Source organism: Lissotriton vulgaris, chromosome 3_1 (assembly GCF_964263255.1).
Source record: "Lissotriton vulgaris chromosome 3_1, aLisVul1.2, whole genome shotgun sequence".
Taxonomy (NCBI): domain Eukaryota; kingdom Metazoa; phylum Chordata; class Amphibia; order Caudata; family Salamandridae; genus Lissotriton; species Lissotriton vulgaris.
Window position 1 is genome coordinate 596,418,191 of NC_141689.1, and position 23,719 is coordinate 596,441,909.

Below are 23,719 nucleotides of genomic sequence, written 5' to 3' on the forward strand. Positions count from 1 at the left end.
TTTGGATCTATGTTCAGAATCCTGATATGTGGTCATTTAGCAGGCTTTCAAAGCGGTCTCTCAAAAGTATACCAAATATATACACATTTCAACACAAAACATCATTTCAGAATGTCAATGCCACTTAACACAATTGTCGAAACAACAGTTCAATACATCATGTCAGACCAGTACAAAATTCTTTTAAAACTAATTTCAAGCATTGTATATTTCATGTGTATCTACCATTTGTTGAACTAGAAGGTACTTACTTTGTAAACATCACAGTAGTCAATTCTTCTGTGGGGACCTTTGCCCATTAATGGCTTTGAGCAGACAAGAATTACATTCCCACCAGAACATGAATGACTGGAAATGTGATGGGATTCAGAATGTATGATAACAGTTTTTCCAGTTTTTTACCAATGTATTTAAGTTACTAAGTAGGTTCCAGCTATGTTCATAGGCTACATACTCACTACTAACATTACAAAATTTCAGGCACTTAGAAAGGTTCATAAATATGGCATTTTGATTTTAATTGGTATTAATTCAATACAAAGCATACGTACATTCATCTTCTGCTTTGACCGATTGAAGTAATTTAATAATTTCTTAAAACCAAGATTTCTTTGAGTATTGGACAAATTAATTTAATTTAGGTACTGACTTTCACTACAGATTTCATTTTTTAAATATTGACAAAATGGCCTATACATTCACATATCGCTTAACAAAACATTTCATTTCAGAGGATTCCTGAAAGAATTGCCTCTTCATCCAACACCATCCAAATCCATGTAACATGCCTTACATGTTAAGAAATATTCAGTGTTGCTATCTCATCTGTTATTGACGGATTATGTATCAAACATATATTATGGACCCAAATGCATACACAATCAGCAGAACCATGAATTAATGTCAGATTTGATCATGGTAAATAATTAACTCATTAAGCATTTTAGTAAATTCAGTGAACTTTCACAAGGACTACCTGGAAAGAATAAGTATAAAAACCTAAACATATTTTTTAGAGTCTAGAATAGCACCAATACTGCATTTTAAGTGTACAAATGGCCACAAATATCTGAGCGTATCTTTAAACAGCAATAATCCCCTTTGAACAAGCATTTCTGCCACCACCGGCAACAGATATCTGAGTCGCATATATTTACCTACGCTAAAATTCATACATTATACAGATTCATTTACTGTAATATACAGTAACAATATCATCAGTCCTGTTGGTAGCTGGTTCACTAAGAAAAGTGATCAATATATGTCCAACAGAAGCAATTCTTTTTCTCCTCGTATGACTCAAATGTAAGAACAAGTGATAATTCCAGGAATATTTCTGATTAAACTTTTGTTGACATTCCCAACACCATGTCCTTTATTGTCATTGTCCAAGTCACACGAAAAGTTTCATTGGCAGCTAAGTGTTGCTGGAAAGCAGAGCAAGCACAAGTGTGGTCCTTGTAAGTAATTAAATAAAGGTCTCCAATCTAAGAGTGGATTAGGCAATCATTATCCATCATCATGTTTATGGAGCTAGACATCAACCAGGTGATGCTTAGAACGAAATTCACCCTGAGAACACAGAGGAAGCATTTAAACTGTGAACATTTCCTTTAGATATGTTTCATAGGTTTTCTCCCAATTTGTTTTTTTTCGTCCTCCACTTTGAAAAACAAAATCGAACCTGGAGGCAACCCATGGAGTTAAGGGTCCGAGCTATTAGCTTGCGTTCATGCCACAGTCAGGTACTGGTGGTAGAAAAGACCAAACAAACTCGTGGAAAATAGGCAAGCAGCAATCCACCAAGTCAAAAAAGATAAAAGCCCACGGAAGAGGAGTGGGGTAAAAATGTTTTTTAGACCACCGAGTGCCACAGTGATTTCTGCAACAGTAACTTTCATCTTTTCACTAGCTCCAGGAAAATCAGAATACACAGAATTGGCATGTTGTGTGGTTCCCTCAGGTATATGGGATTCTGATTCTTGAACGATGCCCCAGGAGTGATTACCTAAAAAATATAAAGATAAAAAGTTTGCATTTAACACAAAGACAATTAGCATTTCTACTTTTGTGTGGCTACTAACATTGTTGTATGTATTCTTTAAAAGCACCTCTAAAGTAGGTGCTAATGAGCATTTGTTGACAAAAACGTTTAAAATCATGTAATACTACCTAGGGACTTCTGCCTACACGACTAAGCGGAAAGTTAAGAAGGTCATTCAGCCTGGCCTGTCACCCAAAAGACTAAAAATCCATTAAATACATTAAAGCCTTATAAGCAGTAGGGTACTCAATATACCCTGTTCCACAGAATATGAACATGTTGTTCTCCAAATTTTTGTTCTGGGCTCTGTTAACAGGCGTTTCTGAACAAAAACAAATCAAAGTAGAACATGTGTTACATATCCCGGTATTTGAAAAGGAGATTTCCCCCCATCCCCTCTCAAACAAGCATTTACAATGCAATGGTTTTGCCTTTGTTAAAGTTAGAGCTATTGGCATTGCTCTTGACATTTTTTTTATTTATGTTTTTTTTTACCATAAATAAATGGCATTGTCATTTACAATAGCAGGGCAGGGCACAGGGAAGGGGGGCGAGGAGAGACGAAGGAGAGCTGCGGGCTCTTGTTGTAATGCTTGCATGGATGAGTTGGTGGATGCATGCATGGGTGCATGCATGAATGGGGGTATGGATGGGTGTATGGATAGATGCATGGATGGGTGGATGGATAGATGCATATATACAGCCAATCCCTCAACAATTTATGCAATCCACCAACCCATCCAACCAACAACCCATCCATGCATCCACCCATACATCCATGAATCATGCATACATCCATTCATCATGCATCCATCCACCCACCGTGTCTCACTCCGAAATGAAAGGGCCAAATTATGTTGCAGGGTTGGGTAAATTATGCAGCATGAAAAGCTAAATTATGCGGTATAATGCGGCACATTTCATAATGATGTTAGTTCATCATTTCATCCTTTTAAAACTTGTTAACAGTGTATGGGCATTGGTTGCACCTCATAAGTATCAGATAGAGCGCTAAGCAACAGAAAGGTGATAAGTCCACCTTTGCATAGGGCGTGCCCCTATGCGGCAACACGTGTTGATGCACTTTTAGCAACTTTTGACCCGTCTGAGCTAGAAACACATGTTTGGAGGTTAAAATCTGCAGATTATGCAGCAGATGATGGATTGTGTGGCAAATGCCGCAAACCTATAATTATGCGAAAACATCTGCAGAAGCACAATCACACAATTCCAGTGGCCCTGCCTAAGACCTGAGTTCACAGTAACAAGTAGCCTCTGCTCTCTTGCCTCAGCAGGGGACCTGCTTCCACACGTAGGAAACTTCATGTTGACTGAAAAGCAGGTCCTTCTGGAAGCTTCCTCTTTCCTAGTGATTAGGACTAATCTGCTGCCTAACGTTTCACGTGCAGCAGCAGCGTCCCCAGGCACCAAAAAGTCATCCCTCTACCCACATACACAGGCCCGCGCGCACAGCTGTATGTGCACGACTTTTCAGAAATCAGTACTTCACTCCACCAGGCGCCTGTTTCCAGGTGCACCACTGGGGAATGAATATGACCTTTGTCGACATTCATTCCACACAATACACTGCGTGTGATGAGGGGATGCGTGTGTGTGCGTGTGATGAGGGGATGCGTGTGTGTGCGTGTGATGAGTGTATGCGTGTGTGTGCGCGTGATGAGTGGATGTCCACACGCCCTGTCCATACGCGCACGCTGGACCTTCTAGGGATTCAGTTGCACGTGAGATGCCAAAAAGTCGATGGGACATATCTAATGGGTTTGACATCTAATGTAAGGGATCTGTGCAGCATCATGGGTGTGGGGGGGCCGGCACGAGGGAAGCAGCTGGAATCTGAAGTTCCTGCTGACACTTGGAAGCTGCCGGTTCAGCCACATCTGTTGGCATGTGAGGCTGAGAGATCTGGCAATGAGGCTGGCTCCGCTGCCTGCGGGTGGCCTGGCACCCCTCCTGCAAGTGACCCATCTTCATCCCAGCCAGGCCAGGCCCACTGTCTTTATCAGGAGGCGCCTCGCGTGCGGCAACACTTAGCAAGAGAGGAAACAACACACTGAACACACGCATGGAAACGAGAGACCGGAGGCAGCGGGCCCTGAACCACACCTCGAGCATCGTCCGAGCTCCAGCGGCATCGGCTGAAGGCAAATGAAGAGTGTCTGCATTATAGGGGAGAGGGGGGGTCTGGGCTTCGGTTCAGCATCTGTGATTCTGGGCAAATCATTCAGCCCCCTCGCCTGCCAAAAATGAGCTTTGCAACCCGTGCTCGTGTAAAGCGCTCCGATACCTCCGGGCCCCGCTCGCGCGCTATAAAACTGCACAAATAATCAAGAGGAGGTGGTGAGAGAGGAGGGCGTGTGTCAGACGCTTCTCTTGGTGATCATTGTACCAGCGAAATCTGTGTTTAAAATCGAGATTGAATCATCGAGTTCGGCTCACAGCTGAAGGTGCGTGTAAACTGACCCAATCCAAATGGGTTTGACATCTAATGTAAGGGGTCTGTGCAGCATCATGGGTGTGGGGGGGCCGGCACGAGGGAAGCAGCTGGAATCTGAAGTTCCTGCTGACACTTGGAAGCTGCCGGTTCAGCCACATCTGTTGGCATGTGAGGCTGAGAGATCTGGCAATGAGGCTGGCTCCGCTGCCTGCGGGTGGCCTGGCACCCCTCCTGCAAGTGACCCATCTTCATCCCAGCCAGGCCAGGCCCACTGTCTTTATCAGGAGGCGCTCGCGTGCGGCAACACTTAGCAAGAGAGGAAACAACACACTGAACACACGCATGGAAACGAGAGACCGGAGGCAGCGGGCCCTGAACCACACCTCGAGCATCGTCCGAGCTCCAGCGGCATCGGCTGAAGGCAAATGAAGAGTGTCTGCATTATAGGGGAGAGTGCAGCGGGAGGGGGGCGGGAACGGCCACACACTGACAGCGGAGGGGGGGGGGGGGGGGGGGAGCGGGAACAGACCCACACGGACACACTGACAGCGGAGGGGGGGGGGGGAGCGGGAACAGACACACACGGACATAAGGCAAAAAAAACAAAGCACTCACGCAAGCAGGAAGGCGGGTGCCGGCTCAATGCCGGACCAGATTCGGGGGCGTTCCCGAGGGCTTTTGGCTGACGTAGCATGACGTCGCCAAAAGCCAAAAATTCTCGGGAACGCCCCCGAATCTGGTCCGGCATTGACGGACAGGCCCGTCTTCCAATGGCTAGCCTCCATTTATGGAGCTAGCCAATGAAAGACGGGGGCCGTTCCTGTCTCCCGTATTATTCTCATTAGGTTTTCGCCTGCGCGAAAAAGATGCGCAGAGCGCATCTTTCGCCAGGCAAAACCTAAAAAGGCTAATACTTTCACTGTGGCGCGTTGGCGGGGAAGCAGGGTTTCAGCTTGATGGCTTTAAAGACTATTTAGAGTCTGATTTTTGCAGCTATACTTTAATTCTTCCCAATTAGTCAGAGCTTGGTGGTGCAGAATAACAAAGGAACAGAAGATAAAGGGAACTTGGGGAAGCAAACCACAGAGCTCTCAAACATTGGCATAGCCAATAGGTCTCGCCTTTGGGACCTTGTAAGTTTTTATCCATGTAACAGTTGATGTTGCACAAAGGATATTGTGCTAGATAACTAAACACTTATAAGGTCCCAAAGGTGAGACCTATTGGCTATGCCAATGCTTGTTCTTACAGCACAGATTTCCGGAGATGTAACGCATGCTATACACGCTATACCTACATTGTAAGTGGAGGGCATCACGTGTACCATGTATAACTTTTGTCAGTCTCGTTTGCCCACATGTGAGACTGACACCACATGATGGAAGAAAATTATAATTAACTTAATATTAAAAAATCAGCAGTTTTAAAATTCGACATTTTAGAACAAAAATAAAAAAATTATACATTGATGAGAATCTTTTTGTTTCACACTCGAGAATGTTTGTGTTCCAAAGCACAATTTCCTAAGGACGAAGACATAAATGTATTTGCAGAGTATTAGCAATGTAAATAAATGAAATCTTTGGCTGGGAAGCTGTAAGATTCAGTCTGCCTTTACAAACAGATTAATTTACTACTAGCATTATTGTCAGAAAATGTGATGACACCAGTAAATTAATAATATCCCAGTTATAACATCATTAGACATTTCTGCTTTAGCATGAAGAAGTCTTTGTGAAACAAAAATATCTTGCATACACAAAAGACTTCATTGAACAGAGCCTGCAACCATGTGCAGTACAACCCTGGCTTGAGAGCAGAATCAGAGCTATTACAATGCATTCATGTAATGAAATAACTGTAAAGACACAAAGGTTAGAAAACGGTGTGGTGTGGATGTGAAAGTGACAATAGAAGGCATGCAGTGACTACAGCACACAGGGAGAGATAAACAGCTTCTGGTATCAGCTTCAGAACATGGAGAGGGTTAACTTTAGAGCCCAGACTAAGACACTGGCTCTAGCTTCTAAGCCAATCACATTTACAGGATAAACAATCAATAGCAAGGGACCCATGTCTGGGCAAACCCTACCAGCTTAGGGCGAACAAAGCAAACACGAGGGGATGACGGATGGAGTGATGAAACTCTTCAGACACTCACCCCCAGTCAAATAATAGACTGGAATCCTGCCTGAGTAACATCAGCTTTTTGTTTTTCTCAGCTCGAGAACCCTCATTCTATACTCTATGTTATGCGTTTTGTAAGTTACCTGTGGGCTGTGTTGTAATGCATGAAGCCAGCTCTCAGTAACGTAATCTGATATGATTTAGTAAGATAAAACAAAGGCCTCATGAGAGTGAAGCAGTCTATGGACAATGGGCTCATTTTACTAAACTGCAGACAAGAGCCGGAAAGAGGAGATTGGCTTGGAAACGTGTTTGCCTGACTGATCCTGCTCACACGTGGTGAACACCACAAGCTTAAACTAACTTCCCCATGGCTATATTCAAGATGGTGTCACTTTCACGAACCTGCAGTGCAGTAATCCGTATAAATACCGTTTACCCAAAAACATTTTTTTTAAATGGAAAATATACAAGATCACAGGGCGCATCAGCTATTACAGTAATTTTGTTTTAAGCAGCACAGCTCTGTTCAGCCGTAGAGCTGCAATTCAAACTGAAACAAGCGGAGAAACCTTTAAAGTTGGAGTGTGTATAAAGGGCAGTTTTCTTTAACAAAAAAAAACAAATACATTTCAATTTTATAAGCAAAACATTCACAAAAGTTGGCAGTGGTGAACACATCCCAGTGATCCTAAGTAGAGGAAAAAACACACCAAAGATTGTGGTGGGGCGCTGGAGGTGAGGGGGTGAGAGGAATATTTTTAAACTGCACTTATTTACACACTATACATACTTCTTACTACATGCGAAACACATGGAGAAGTAACAGTGGATTTTGTTTTCATAGCATGAAAAATAAAATGTTAAAGTGGCTATCCTGTGTACACATAAAAATAAATAAAGAGTTTTGTTCACCTATTCCTGCATCAGTAACAATCACAAACAGACATTCCAGAATGTTCTACTGTTTGCTGTGGTCAGTTTGTGCGCTGAAACTACAGAGCTTAATCTGAGCCCAGCACTCATTTTTTTTTTAGACCGGCTCTTAACTTTCTGCATCACGCATTTAACTAGCGAAAAACAAACACGGCGGGAAGAGAAAGACGGAAAAAACATTAAAACAAGATTCCTTTGCAGCATTATTTCTAGAGCGGTCCTTTACAAATATTGCTTTTCAGTGAATACATTCACACATCGTGTAAAATGCACATTGTGTCACCTTTTATTCAAACAAATCCTCAATTGTAACACTATCACTCGGTTGACTTGAATTAACGTGCTTCCTTGAAAGTAAAAATAAGCATGCGCGCCTGGCAGGAGAGGAGGAGGCAGCAGGGGGAGCGGAGAGAGTAGACGCAGAGGGTTGGGGGGTGTACGGCCAAGAGCACACAGAGCGAGCAGGGCACCATCCAAAGCTCGCTCCCACAAGGGAAATCGCCAGACGTGCACGAGTTGCTATTGAAAGCAATGCAACGCATGCACGTTTTTCGCCGAAAAAGCGAATCGATTACAAAAGGTCCCCTATGTAGCGCATGTGCACTGCTAAGGCGAGACCTAATAATGTGTCCTGTATAAGGATAATGGACAAATTCCTACAGACAGTTCTATCTATTTGCGGATGTCCTTTCGTCAGTCCAGCCTTGGTGGTTGTAGTTCAACAGGTCAGAGCTCAAATGAAAACTGAATCAAAATGAGAAGCGAAAAGGGGACTGTGGGCAGCGGGTCAAGGGGTGCATTACGAGACAAAACAAGATGGAGTCAAAAGTCACAAGAAATATTGCAAGAACATTCTTTGGTTCACTGCTATAAATATCTTGAGGAGTACTGTAACGAGATGACAGGAACCAATCAAAGCCAACCCACAAATGTTCTCAAGTATAGAATAATTTTTTCAACAGCACCTTGTTTAGCCTCAGTATGTCTGTTTAATTCCCTAACCCCCAGCTTTTTAGGTCCTTTTTTTCCAGACATGCTGGGATGGACCCTTTCCCAAATTCTTTCAAAACTTTGAGTTGTATCCAAACAGAGCCAATTTTATTCTTTAGCGATGCCAGGAGTTTAATGCATAATGTCTCTAGAGTTAGTTCTTTTAGTAACTGTAGAGATATTGAAACTTTTTGTCCGGGACTAAGTCTGAAGGTGATGGTACATGCTTAGCTGCCTGTCTAATCTTTACTTTTTCTGTGGTTTATATAGGGCTTTTTCATGATTTCAAAACTTCAGAAAAGATCCCCAACAAAGGGTACTTATAAAAACTAGGAAGGAATCCGCTTCATACTCAATTTGACTGTTAGTAGATTTATTTTAAACATTTTCTTCTCTCTTATACATAAATGAAGGAGATTAAGTGCTAACTGCTGAAGTAATTCCAAACCAATGAAATCATGGAATAGGTGGAGAAATATATGGGCCTAGCTTTGCCTTTTACCTGGAGCATGTGCTCTTGGACTGGGAGACGAAACTGAAGAAAAGAAGACAAATACCTGAAACTTTATCTAGCCTTGAAAACAGAGGCATTTAACTACAGTCTATTCAGTACTTCTTGGATTGTGTGCAGTGATTTTGTGCAGATGGTTGACCTTGAGTGGAGACGTGGAAGTGGTTCTTGGTCCATAATTATCTCCTGGGTTTAAGGCCAAACACTGTAGCCAAGCCTACCTATGCAGGGTGATTCCATTACTCATTTAGGAGGCTTAGTCTCAGCATAACCATATAATCTTCCCGAGCAGAGTCTGTCAAAAAGGTGGTACCATAGTCAAACCAGTGCTACTGATGCAGCTTGTAATTCCCATGGCATTAGTAACCTCAATAGGGCCAATGATTTTTGCTTAAAACCTCTAGTTCTGTCTTCTTGACCACATGGGAATACCAAGCCTTGCCTTCATTTGAATCCACAGATATTTACCAAGTGAATGAATGGAATGAAATGAAATGAATGGATGAAATGAAAAGGGGTTTTATTAAGCGCAGCAGCTGCCCTGAGGCGTCCAGGCGCTAAAACTAGGGCGATGCTTTCCAGTGAGTCAGTCCAGAAATTAGTCTGGTTTAGGTAAAAAGAAAGGTCTTGAGCTGTTTACGAAAGCTCAGCAGATTGGGACTAGTTCTTAGATGGAGAGGGAGTGTATTCCATAATTTAGATGCATTGTAGGTGAAAGACCGGCCTCCTGCTCTAGCTTTCCGAATCCGGGGGACTTCCGCCAAAAAGGCTTGTGATGAACGGAGTTGTTTATTGGGTTGGTAGGGAGAGATCCAGGAGTGACTGATTTCTGGGCCATATTTCCAATATGCTTAGTGGGCAATGCACATAGATTTAAATTTGACTCTTTCCCCAACAGGGAGCCAGTGCAGAGCTCTTAACCCAGGCTTTCGGGGTTCTGCGTGGAATTCCAAGCAATGTGCATGCTGCACAATTCTGAATCCGCTGAAGTTTTTGCAGACTGTACTCAGGTGCCCCAATGTACAGGGCATTACTAAAGTCAAGGCGGGATTGGATTAGGCCTTGTATAACTATCTGCTTGGCCTCAAATGGAAGAAGTGGGAGTTTTTTTTCATCATCCTAATGAGGCCAAAGCAGATCGCTGACAATTTAGTTGCTTGTATATTGAAGGTCAAAGATTTGTCCAGTCATACCCCAAGACTTTTTATGTTGTCTTTGGGAGTGGGGGGTGCGCCCATGCTCGTAGGCCATAGCAGCTCCAAGGTGGAGGGGGCTGATGGGCCGAGGAGCATAAGCTCAGTTTTTTCGTCATTGAGCTTCAAGCAGGACTTTGTCATCCATCTTTTGACCTGTTCCAAGCATGTTGTCAAACTGGTCTGTGGTTGAAGGCTGTTCTTTTGCACAAGGGAGACTACTAGCTGAGTGTCATCCGCGTAGGTAATGATGTTAAAACCATGCGGACGGACAATCCCAGCCATTGGTCTCATGTATGCATTGAACAGCGTAGGGCTCAGTGATGAGCCCTGCGGCACCCCACAGCCCAGCGGCTTTCTTGCGGAGACAGATGCGCCTTCAAAGTCCTGGAAGGTCCAATCACTTAGAAAGGACTTGAACCAGGCCAAGGCTTCTCCTGATATTCCTAGGTCAGAGACACCACGCAGAAGGATTTTATGGTTTACCGTATCAAAGGCGGCGCTCAGATCAAGGAGGATCACTGCCACTGATCCTCCCTGATCCAAGATCTGCCTCGCTTCCTCTGTTACTTCTAACAAAGCTGTCTCCGTCCCATGTTTGGGGCGGAACCCCGTCTGGGAAGCATCAAGCAGGTGGTTACATTCGAGAAACCTAGTTAAAATGATGTTCATATGTTTTTCGAGGACCTTGCTTACCCAGGGGACCAGTGAAATCGGGAGGTAGCTGTTGGGATTGCCAGGGTCGAGAGCGGGTTTCTTCAGTAAGGCTCGTACCATGGCATGTTTCCAGGCAGGTGGTACTGTCCCAGTCCTTATTGAAGAGTTCGATAGACCCATAAGTATGGGAAGAATAGTTTTATCGGCTAGGACCAGCGTGCTCGGGGGAACAGGGTCACATGGGGAGCCCGATTTTATTTGATGTATTAAGAGCTCGAGTGTTTCAGAATCCAGCAGAGGAAAATGATCTAAGATGTTTTAATGGGAATCCTCTATTTCCGCGGCTGAGTCAGATCTTTGAGTGACAATGAGGCTGTCTTTGCGTGACATGTACTTGTTGTCCAGAACCTCTGAAGTAGAGGGCTTGGATTGCAATCCGCTCCAGATTTCATGAGTCAGACAGTTAACTTGTTGCTCAATAATAACAGTGTGATTCAGAAGAGCAGCCAAAGAAGCCAAATTATGTAGATGGCCTCTTTTTTTGGGGGAAACTAGAGTCTCAAGTGAACATAAACATAAGGACTTCGATCTAAGGGTGGGCATAACTTGCATAATTTAGAGTAGTATATTTACATGAAATAACAGCAAAATTACGCTAGATGATGCAGAATTATGTGAGGAGTGTAATCCAGTATTTAGTGCTAATTTCCTAACGCTAAATGCACCCTTGCTTGCAATAAGGACTTAAGGATGCATTTTGCACTAAGAAAATAGCACTAAATGAAATAGAACATGAACAGCAGCAACCAGCAGTTGCTCACACTTCCCAAATTGGTTGTTCCTGTGCTTCTGCAGTAGTGGTTACTCATGATTACTTGAATGGCTGCATTCGCAACATTTCCGGTAACTGTGCATTAAAAAAGTAATTCAAAATGACTGGCACAATGAACATTTTTTCCAGATCTACTTCTGTACCGCTTAAGTGGGTGCAAATGTTCATGGTCAGACATTCAGATAGTGGGGTTCGTTTTTAGATGACTGCATAGGCTCTAGCAAAGAGGATCCTGGTGTATGGATGAGCCAAAGTCTTGTCTGCATATGGTGTGTTTGAGGCATGTTCAGAGGGGGCTGAAGGACAAGCATCTTTAATGGCAGAATAAACAGAAAACAATAGCTGGTGAATTGACAGTGGTTCAGTAGTCAAAGTGCAGAGGAACTTCTGGTGTTGGGAGCTGTAATATAACCATCATGGCGTGGGGTCAAGTTGATCCTTAAGGTAGTTGGACTAGTCTGCCTGGATTTCAGCTGTATACTTAGAGCATCCAGGAGCAAGTTTGAACTGAGGATGGATGTCCACATGATAGTCAGATGCAGCCAGGTCAGAAGAAAGTGTTGCCGGAGAAGTCAACTTAGATTCATCTGCTCCATATTTAAATAAAACGTGTCCAGCATCTATGCTATGATGGCATCTACATTTCCAGACAGGGGAACAGCAAAGATTAATTAATGAAGGATGAACAAAAAAAAGTCTACAGTAAGCCCACCCCAACATGAAGCAATCACCCGGAGACAGCTCACAGATAGTAGCTGTGTTCCAATGAGATCTGAACCAAAGACTGCACCAAATGCTGTTACAAATGCATCTCTTTCTAGAATCAGTTGGGGAGAAAAGATGGGCCACAGCTCCTTTAGTGTTGGAGCAATATACCAACAAAACGTGTCCAATCACTGAGCTAGGACTCAGCCAGTGCTAATGTGTCTCAGTACATGTGCTTTTTTTGCCTTTTGTGTTTCAGAGAAGTTGTGAAATTGTGCCAACCTCTTTGGAGACCAGCCTTTTTCCCTTCATCTTGAGATGTCTCACTCACGGATTCAGCAGTCACCACCCACTCAATATAAAACTGCACCAAGAGGCAGATGCAGCGGAGAGCAAGTGGAGAGGAAAAGGAGTCTTGAGCTGGATTTGCCTCATTACAACAGAGTTGCAACAACGAGTGTTTCCAGGAGGGGATATTATCTACTCCATGGTACAATCTGCCAAGGCTGTGTGGTGAGCTAGACATTAATGCCACAAGAAGGAGAGACTAGGTAAATCACACAATGATCTGCCAGCTGGAGATCTCTGTATTCAGGTGGCTTAAGATCAACAAAATGATGCAAATAGTCTTTAAAATTGATTAGGGTTTGGTCCCTGGAGTTTTCAGCTCCTGCTGCTTGATATATGACCTTAAAAACTAGAACTGCCTAAAAAAGACTGTATACATGAAGTGCAAGCTGTCTGGAAGGGATGACTTACTGCTTCATAAATAAGGGAGGTCACAGTAAAAGTCAATGTGTGACAATCTGTGAGTGATTGAGGACACGTCTATGCAGATACTTGCAGAACATGGAGATAGGGCAACCATGAAGTTCAAGTAGAGGAGAATGACCCAACAGGTCAGAGGCTTAAATAGAGGAGTACTGGAGTTAACCCTTTGGGTGCCCCTGACAGCTCCACGCAGTCATGAGTCATGGACGGTGTGTGCTCATGATGGCATGGAGCCGTCATGCTGCTGGCACTCCGCCCACACAGCACTAATTCCCCGCCTGTGCGGGCTAATTAACGAGGGGGCGGGGTCATACCGGCTCCACGACGTCATGAGCACACGCCGCACATGACTCATGACGGTGCGGAGCCGTCATAAGTACCGGAGCGCCACATCCACCCCCTAGCCCCACCCGCGCCACAGCGGAATTCACGGCGCAGGTAAGGGGTTAATTAAGAAGGCAAACAATAAAGAGGTAATTAATATATTGAGATAGAGAAGGGACTTACTGGAGGGTAAAGGCAGAATATATCTGTACAGAGGACTCTGTTCATGGGAAAATCTGCAAAATATTTTATGCAGATAAAAGAACACATGAGGTATGTTCGACTTGGCCCTTTTTGGCTAAAGTTCCCTAAACTTTTTGTCTTTCCCCAGACCTTTTTTCCTGACATGGTGTTGCCAACGTAGACGCTTTAAGCACTTTGCCACTGCTTATCAGTGTCAAAGTGCAAGTGCTCCCCGTGTAAAGTGTAATGGTAATTGGTTGTCCATATTTGGCATATTTGTCTTACTAGTAAAGTCCATAGTAAAGTGCACTATATGTGTCAGGTCTGGTGATACAAATGCTACTAGTGGGCCTGATCGCTTTGATCCATGCAAGCTGGAGGGAAGCTACAGCTGCTCAAGCTTCTAGAACTAGGAAAAGACAGAGTGATCGTTTTCAGACACACCATGATTTTTTCTGTGACGCCTTATCAAACGAAGGGCAGCACAATGTGAAATCCTCCCTCCAGGCAATTGCACTCAACCAGTGAGCCGGAGGTTAGCAGAAACCCGTATTAATAGAGGAAATACGTGCCCCCGCGGGGACCACACTGCGGTGTTTACTTTTTGAAGGTTCCTGACCTTGCCCGGTCCTGAGGAAGAACCCTCAAAGAAATTTGGGTATCTTAAACGCGATGACCCTACTCAGCTAGTCACTACTCTAACCTTTAATCACAGAACTACACAGGATTCAAACACGGCAATCTGCCTGTTACGATTGTTATAGATGACTAGCTGTTTTGGCAGGTTGCAGCCTTTGAAATTGAAAATGGTCTGTGCCGCCACATTTCTGTGCATAACTGAAGGACTGGTCACCTCATTTTTTCTGTAATGTTGTGTAATTGTTTTCATGTTTTTGTCTAAATGTGATCAATTTACGAGAGTGTAATAAATAAGCAAAACACACTAGTAGTTAAGGTGGGTTTTGTACAAATGTTTTTGCATCTGAAAGTGCCCACCCAGACACTTTTGTTGTTTTGTTTGTCAAATGTCCTGACATTGAAATACTCTCCACTTCATGTTTCACTGTTGCAAGGCCATGTTGCTCATAGGACAGAATGGGGAATGCTATGTAGGAATATGCTACTTACCAGTATGCATCTGTTCTTGGCATGCAGGGCTGCTGACATTCATATCTGATTAAACAACAGGGGGTGGTGATGGACAGAGTTTCTGAATTAAGCAGAATACTCTCACCCAGTCAAGAGATCAGGGCTTAATCCAACACTGTTTTTTAGCTCACTGCACCATCCCAGCTCAGAACCTGGCTATATGCAAATTAGTCTGTCCCTGGCCCAGTGCATCATGGGAACAGGGCAAACCAAACTACCAAGCCAATTCTTTCACTGGGAAGGAAACAAGCTTCCGGGGACCGGTTCCTGGCATTTCAGCCGTCTTCGTCCCGGCTTGCTTGAATCCTGATGGTGCAATGAGCAAGGGACTCACGTCTGAGTATACCCTTCCACGCTTATGGTGGACAAAATAATTAAACAACAGGGGGTGGTGATGGACAGAGTTTCTGAATTAAGCAGAATACTCTCACCCAGTCAAGAGATCAGGGCTTAATCCAACACTGTTTTTTAGCTCACTGCACCATCCCAGCTCAGAACCTGGCTATATGCAAATTAGTCTGTCCCTGGCCCAGTGCATCATGGGAACAGGGCAAACCAAACTACCAAGCCAATTCTTTCACTGGGAAGGAAACAAGCTTCCGGGGACCGGTTTCTGGCATTTCAGCCGTCTTCGGCCCGGCTTGCTTGAATCCTGATGGTGCAATGAGCAAGAGACTCACGTCTGAGTATACCCTTCCACGCTTATGGTGGACAAAATAATTAAACAACAGGGGGTGGTGATGGACAGAGTTTCTGAATTAAGCAGAATACTCTCACCCAGTCAAGAGATCAGGGCTTAATCCAACACTGTTTTTTAGCTAACTGCACCATCCCAGCTCAGAACCTGGCTATATGCAAATTAGTCTGTCCCTGGCCCAGTGCATCATGGGAACAGGGCAAACCAAACTACCAAGCCAATTCTTTCACTGGGAAGGAAACAAGCTGTGCAGTGAGCTAAAAAACGGTGTTGGATTAAGCCCTGATCTCTTGACTGGGTGAGAGTATTCTGTTTAATTCAGAAACTCTGTCCATCACCACCCCCTGTTGTTTAATTATTTTGTCCACCATAAGCGTGGAAGGGTATACTCAGACGTGAGTCCCTTGCTCATTGCACCATCAGGATTCAAGCAAGCCGGGCCGAAGACGGCTGAAATGCCAGAAACCGGTCCCCGGTAGCTTGTTTCCTTCCCAGTGAAAGAATTGGCTTGGTAGTTTGGTTTGCCCTGTTCCCATGATGCACTGGGCCAGGGACAGACTAATTTGCATATAGCCAGGTTCTGTAGCTGGGATGGTGCAGTGAGCTAAAAAACGGTGTTGGATTAAGCCCTGATCTCTTGACTGGGTGAGAGTATTCTGTTTAATTCAGAAACTCTGTTCATCACCACCCCCTGTTTAATTATTTTGTCCACCATAAGCGTGGAAGGGTATACTCAGACGTGAGTCCCTTGCTCATTGCACCATCAGGATTCAAGCAAGCCGGGCCGAAGACGGCTGAAATGCCAGAAACCGGTCCCCGGTAGCTTGTTTCCTTCCTAGTGAAAGAATTGGCTTGGTAGTTTGGTTTGCCCTGTTCCCATGATGCACTGGGCCAGGGACAGACTAATTTGCATATAGCCAGGTTCTGTAGCTGGGATGGTGCAGTGAGCTAAAAAACGGTGTTGGATTAAGCCCTGATCTCTTGACTGGGTGAGAGTATTCTGTTTAATTCAGAAACTCTGTCCATCACCACCCCCTGTTGTTTAATTATTTTGTCCACCATAAGCGTGGAAGGGTATACTCAGACGTGAGTCCCTTGCTCATTGCACCATCAGGATTCAAGCAAGCCGGGCCGAAGACGGCTGAAATGCCAGAAACCGGTCCCCGGTAGCTTATTTCCTTCCCAGTGAAAGAATTGGCTTGGTAGTTTGGTTTGCCCTGTTCCCATGATGCACTGGGCCAGGGACAGACTAATTTGCATATAGCCAGGTTCTGTAGCTGGGATGGTGCAGTGAGCTAAAAAACGGTGTTGGATTAAGCCCTGATCTCTTGACTGGGTGAGAGTATTCTGTTTAATTCAGAAACTCTGTCCATCACCACCCCCTGTTGTTTAATTATTTTGTCCACCATAAGCGTGGAAGGGTATACTCAGACGTGAGTCCCTTGCTCATTGCACCATCAGGATTCAAGCAAGCCGGGCCGAAGACGGCTGAAATGCCAGAAACCGGTCCCCGGTAGCTTATTTCCTTCCCAGTGAAAGAATTGGCTTGGTAGTTTGGTTTGCCCTGTTCCCATGATGCACTGGGCCAGGGACAGACTAATTTGCATATAGCCAGGTTCTGTAGCTGGGATGGTGCAGTGAGCTAAAAAACGGTGTTGGATTAAGCCCTGATCTCTTGACTGGGTGAGAGTATTCTGTTTAATTCAGAAACTCTGTCCATCACCACCCCCTGTTGTTTAATTATTTTGTCCACCATAAGCGTGGAAGGGTATACTCAGACGTGAGTCCCTTGCTCATTGCACCATCAGGATTCAAGCAAGCCGGGCCGAAGACGGCTGAAATGCCAGAAACCGGTCCCCGGTAGCTTATTTCCTTCCCAGTGAAAGAATTGGCTTGGTAGTTTGGTTTGCCCTGTTCCCATGATGCACTGGGCCAGGGACAGACTAATTTGCATATAGCCAGGTTCTGTAGCTGGGATGGTGCAGTGAGCTAAAAAACGGTGTTGGATTAAGCCCTGATCTCTTGACTGGGTGAGAGTATTCTGTTTAATTCAGAAACTCTGTCCATCACCACCCCCTGTTGTTTAATTATTTGACATTCATATCTGTGCATAGATTGCCGCCTAGAGTTGGGTCCGATGATTGCACATTGTTGTCCTAGAAGAGTCTTCAAAGTATCACGAGATAGGTGGCTCCTCCTTCGGACTACAGTGCGCATGGGCATCCTCTCCATTCTCAGATTGTTTTTCGCCATTGTGGCAGAGATAGAGTATAGTATAGTAAGAGATGGCCATGCAAAGAGTGAATGCTGCAGCTGCGACAGGCACCGGGGAGGTGGGTGGGCGATATGAATGTCAGCAGCCCTACATGCCAAGAACAGATGCATACTGGTAAGTAGCATATTCAGTTCGAGGAATGTGGGCTGCTGAATTCATATCTGTGCATAGAATGTATAGCAGTATCTCCCTTAGCGGTGGCTACCTGTGTCAGCTGCAGCAGTCTGGAAAAGAGTTTTAAGAACAGCCTGTCCTACAGCAGCTTGCTGTTTTGATTGTACATCTACACAATAGTGTTTTGTAAATGTATGTGTAGTTGACCATGTGGCTGCTTTACAAATTTTGTGTAAAGGAATATTACCCAGGAAAGCCATGGATGCCCCTAGCTTGCGTGTGGAATGCACCCTAGGGGGAACTGTTAAGGTGCGTTTGGCTTTTAAATAACATATTTGGATGCACTTAAGGATCCAGCTGGCTATACCTGATTTTGAAATAGGGTTGCCTTTGTGTTGCGGTGAGAAAGCAACAAACAACTGTTTTGTTTTTCGAAATGCCTTAGTTCTGTCTATATAGTATAGCAGAGCTCTCTTGACATCTAGAGTATGCAAGGCCCTTTCAGCTACTGTTTGTGGATATTGAAAGAACACTGGCAGTTCGATGGTTTGATTTATACGGAAATGGGATACCACCTTTGGCATGAATTTAGGGTTTGTTCTGAGAACTACTCTATTTGCATGTATTTGAATGAATGGCTCTTGAATAGTTAGGGTTTGCAGCTCGCTAACTCTTCGAAGCAAAGTAATGGCAATAAGGAAAGCCACATTCCAAGTCCAAGTAAGAAATTGTATTTCGCATGAGTGTAGTGGTTCAAAAGGCGGTCCCATAAGTCTGGTTACAACAATGTTTAGATTCCAGACTGGTGAAGTTGGGTGTCTTGGAGGAATTAAGCGTCCTTCCATAAACGCCTTAATTGCTGGCACCCTAAATAGTGAAAGGTGTTGCCTGTTTTGAAGATATGCTGCTAATGCAGCTAAATGTATCCTGATGAATGAATAGGCTAAATTGCAGCGTTGTAGGTGCAAGAGATCGCAAATGATGTTTTGAGTAGAAGCATCAAGTGGGTTAATATCGTTGTTACCACTTTGCTGCATAACATGCTCTGGTAGTGGGCTTTCTTGACTCTTTGATAATATTCATGCAGTCTGGAGGCAAGTTCAGGTATCCAAATTCTAGGATTTCAGGAGCCATATCGCCAGGTTCAGCTGTTGCGGGTCTGGGTGTTGGATTTCTCCATGGCTCTGAGTTATAAGATTGGGCGTGAGTCGCAGTCTTTGATGGGGCACCACCGACAGCTCTAGGAACGTTGTGTACCATGGCTGCCTCGCCCATGTGGGAGTAACTAGGATCAGTGTCAGCGAATGTTGGCGCAATTTGCGTGCCACCAGCGGTATCAATGGAGCTGGGGGAAAAGCGTACGAAAATTTGCCTGACCAGTTCATCCATATCGCATTGCCCTGCGATTGCGGATGTGGGAGCCTGGCGGCGAAGTACTGGCATTTTGCGTTTTCGCTTGTGGCAAACAGATCTATTTCCGGGTGTCCCCACTTCCGGAAGAATAGTTGGAGCTCTGTGGGGTGAATCTCCCATTCGTACATTTGTTGACTGTGCCTGCTGAGAAGGTCGGCTACTTGATTGTCCTTGCCTGGGAGGTGCTCTGCCATAAGAAACATGTTCCTTTAAATGGCCCATTTCCACATTGCTTGAGCTAGGGGCGACAGCTGTGGTGAGTGTGTTCCTCCCGGTTTTTGAATACATAGCTGTCATGTTGTCCGTCCGGATCAACACGGTTTTGTTGCATAAGTGTGTCTTGAACACTTTTAGAGCTAGAAAGATAGCCATCAGCTCTAGAAGGTTGATGTACATCTTCTTTTGTTGAACAGTCCAGAGTCCCTGTACTGTGTAGTGTAGGACATGGGCTCCCCATCCTAGTAGGGATGCGTCTGCGGTCAACACTATTTGTGGGACAGGCTCTTGGAACAGCCGTCCTTTGCAGAGGTTTTGTGGATTCCACCAATGCAGAGAGTTGTATGCCCGACTGGTCACCAACACTAGGTCCTGTAATTGCCCTTGAGCTTGATTCCACTGCCTTGCCAGGCACTCTTGGAGCAGACGCATGTGTAATCTGGCATGAGGGACTATGAATATGCACGAGGCCATCATGCCTATTAGTTGCATAAACACTCTAGCTGGTACTGAGTGTTGGGGCCTGAATTTTTGGATCAATGCTTGCATGCCGTTGATCCGTGCTGCGTTGGGATATGCTTTTGCTGCCAGTGTATCTATAGTTGCTCCCAGGTATTGTACATGGGAGGGTTGCAGATGTGATTTTGGGTAGTTTAGCGAGAAGCCTAAACTGTGCAGGAGATGGATGGTTTTTGACATGTGGTTGGCACACTGCTGGGCTGATGGCGCGTGTATTAGACAATCGTCCAGATATGGGTACACATGGATGTGTTGCCTTCTGAGATGTGCCGCCACTGTAGCTAGACATTTGGTGAAGACTCGTGCAGCTGTTGTGACACCAAATGGTAGGACTTTGAACTGGTAGTGCTGTCCTTGAATGGTGAACCCGAGATACTTTCTGTGAGCAGGGTGTATTGGTATATGAAAGTATGTGTCTTTGAGGTTTAGAGTTGCTAGGAAGTCTCCCTTGTGAAGCAATGGTAAGACTTGCTGGAGAGTGAGCATATGAAAATGCTCCGACAAAATGTACAGGTTGAGGGCTCTGAGGTCCAATATTGGTCTGAGAGACCTGTCCTTCTTCGGAATTAGGAAGTATAGGGAGTACACTCCTGTTCCCTGATGTTGTAGTGGGACTGGTTCTATGGCCTCCTTTTGCAGCATACTGATGACCTCTTGCTGCAGTAGTGTTATATGTTCCTGTGACATTGGACGGTGCACGGGTGGTATGTTGGGTGGGCTTGAGGTGAGTTCTAGGCAATAGCCATGTTGGATAATTTGCCTGACCCACTTGTCTTTTATATTTAACCAGATTGGCAGAAATTGTTGTAGTCTTCCCCAGACCGGTGTTATATGGTCTGGGGGTAGTGCCAAGAAGTCACTGTTTGGTGTTAGAGGAGGATATATTTGCATTTCCTCCACGACCCCTTCCTTTGGTGTTATTGCCTCTGTATCCACCCCTGTTTATGTTTTTTTGTATGTGGACTGCGTGTTACTTTAGTAGCTGGAGGATTGCTGTGATGTATTACTTCGCGCTCCTCCTCTATATTTGGAGCGACGAAAGGAGCCCCGATGTTGTTTTGTCCAGAATTGAGTCAACTGCTGGACCAAATAAAAAGTCTGGGTTGATGGGCTGATTAAGAATTGTGGATTGAATTTCATTCTTAAAGCCCGATATGCGGAGCCATGCGTGTCGCCTTAGCAGCACGCTTATATTGATGGATCTGGCCGCTGTATCCACCGCGTCTAGGGCACATTTAATTGAGGCATTGGTGATGAGCTTTCCCTCCTGTATACGTTCATCTGCCTGCTATTTGTAAGGATCAGGTAAGTGTTGGATAATTTCTTCTAAGCTGTCGTAGTGTGTCCTGTCATATCTGGCCAGCAAGGCCTGTGTATTGGCAATTCTCCATGAGTTTGCTGCTTGAGCTGCTACTCTTTTGCCTGATGCCTCAAAGAACTTTGTCTCTTTGTCCAGAGGAGCAGCCTCTCCGGTAGTTTGGGAATTAGCCCGTTTATGTGCGTTGGATACCACTAGGGAGTCTAGGGGTAGCTGGCCCTTGATGTATGTAGGGTCTATAGGTGCAGCCCTATATTTCTTTTTAATTCTAGGGTTTATGACCCGTGCCCTAGCAGTGTCCTTAAAAATGTCATGTGCGTGTTTTAAGACGCCCTTCAACATGGGGAGTGTTTTTACATGTCTCTCAGATGTTGTTAGTGTATCAAAGACAAAGTCTTCTTCAATAGCATCAGAGTGCATATCTACATTATGGTAGGTAGCTGGCTCTATGAAGTAAAGAATTAAAGGCCACTGGATCTTCTGTGGGTGATGGCTTAGTTGGGTAAACTGTAGGTTCTGTAATGGGCAGAGTCCCTTCATTGTCTGGTTCTCCTCCTGCAACCCATGGCTGCAGGTTGGGGTCTCCAGTTGGGTTTTGTGGATCCAAACCCCACATCTGCATCCTGATCTTCATCTGGGTTGTAGTCAGGTGATGTTGGGGTATATGGGGTTGTAGCCATAGCTGGAGTATATGGGGTTGTAGGCATAGCTGGAGTGATAGGTTCAAAAAGTATTGGAGAGGTAGCACTGTCTCTTTTCTTTTTGAGTCGTATTCTAGGAAAGTCTTCTATTGGCAGAGGCCTTTTCTTTTTTGTGTAAACAGTCACTTCACCAGTTACTGGGTTAATATACAGTTTTGACTGGCCTTCTGTTGAGGGGTCTGGGTGAATAAGCTCGTCCTCCACAGTTTTTGGCCTTGGTGCAGTAGCCTTTGGTTTGACTGTTTTCGGGTCAATAGGTTTAGTGGGTTCGACCGTTTTTTGTGGTTGGATCGGTTTTTGATGTTTGTCGACAGATTTTATCGGTTGAACGTCTTTGGCTGGCTTCACCACCTTTTTCGGACCGAGTGGTTTGGTCGGTTCGACAGTTTCTTTAGGTGTTATAGGTGTTTGTGGTTTTGGCTCGATGCCCTTTTTTTGGTTCGAGGTGCTTCGGCTCGACAGATTTATTTTGGTCCACCCTAGGTTTCACTTTCGGTTCGACGTTAGTTTTGGGCGTAGGCCTTTTACTTTCGTTGACTGTTTTTATCCCCTTGTCGATATTTGAGGCTCCTTTGCTCGACCCGACGGGCTTTGTCTCTGGGGTCGATTCGATGTGCTTTTGCTTTGGCGTCAAATCGACGTTTTTTGGCCACGATGTTGACTCGACGGCTTTAGGCTTTGAGCTTGACTCAACAGCTTTAATCTTCGATGTCGACTCGACGGTCTCTGGCTTCGAAGGCTGCGTTGGGGCTACGGCCTTCGGCTCGACGACCTTTGGCTTAATTACTTTCGGTTCGACGACTTTTGGTTTCGATGGAACCGGTGCCGTGTCTCAGAGAGCTCTTTGAATATGTTCTCGACAATTTGGTCCTCCTCTTCGAGGTAATCATCGGAGTCGTGCTCCGAGTATTGGTCTTCGTCTTGATCCGAGTCTTCGGCGCTAGCTAGTTCATCCTCATCGTCGAAGATATTATCGGGCTCTGGCGCCACCGCTGCATTTCTTGCCTCGCCGCCCGTCGATTCCGGATAGTCTTTTTCGACCGGAACTGGGCACAGGCCAGGCAACTATCTTCTTTGTGATCTGGAGATAGGCATTTGTTGCACACGGGATGCTTATCTGTGTGCGGGAACTTAGAGTTGCGCTGTGGGCAGTATTTCAATGGACTACGTTCCATCGACTGTCGGTCCACGTGGTGTCGAGAAGGCCTCACGGCCCGATTCGACCACCGAACTGCAATAGATGTTTAGAAAGTATATCGGTACCGAGCGCTGAACAATACCGACGGATCCGAAGACCTTTTGGCCTTTAGAGAAGAGTTCGTAAATTCTGAACTTGGAGTGTTGGAAAGTACATCCGAACCCAATGGCGGAAAAAAACAATCTGAGAATGGAGAGGATGCCCATGCGCACTGTAGTCCTAAGTAGGAGCTACCTATCTCGTGATACTTCGAAGACTCTTCCAGGACAACAATGTGCAATCATCCAGACCCAACACTAAGCGGCGATCTATGCACAGATATGAATTCAGCAGCCCACATGCCTCGAACATATATTTCCAGCCTATCTTCCTATAGGAGTAAGATAAAGAG

The 23,719-nt window shown here is 45.0% G+C and overlaps 1 protein-coding gene across 1 annotated transcript in view; it reads right to left on the bottom strand.

Moving 5' to 3' along the window:
- Positions 1 to 493: 493 nt before the first annotated feature.
- Positions 494 to 23,719, bottom strand: part of TMEM161B (transmembrane protein 161B) — a 341,202-nt gene continuing 317,976 nt past the window's right edge. Inside the window, exon 12 of the mRNA XM_086960872.1 lies at positions 494 to 2,008. Within this exon, the coding sequence (XP_086816998.1) occupies positions 1,731 to 2,008 (278 nt within the window). The 3' untranslated portion in view covers positions 494 to 1,730. The remainder of the gene's footprint in view (positions 2,009 to 23,719) is intronic.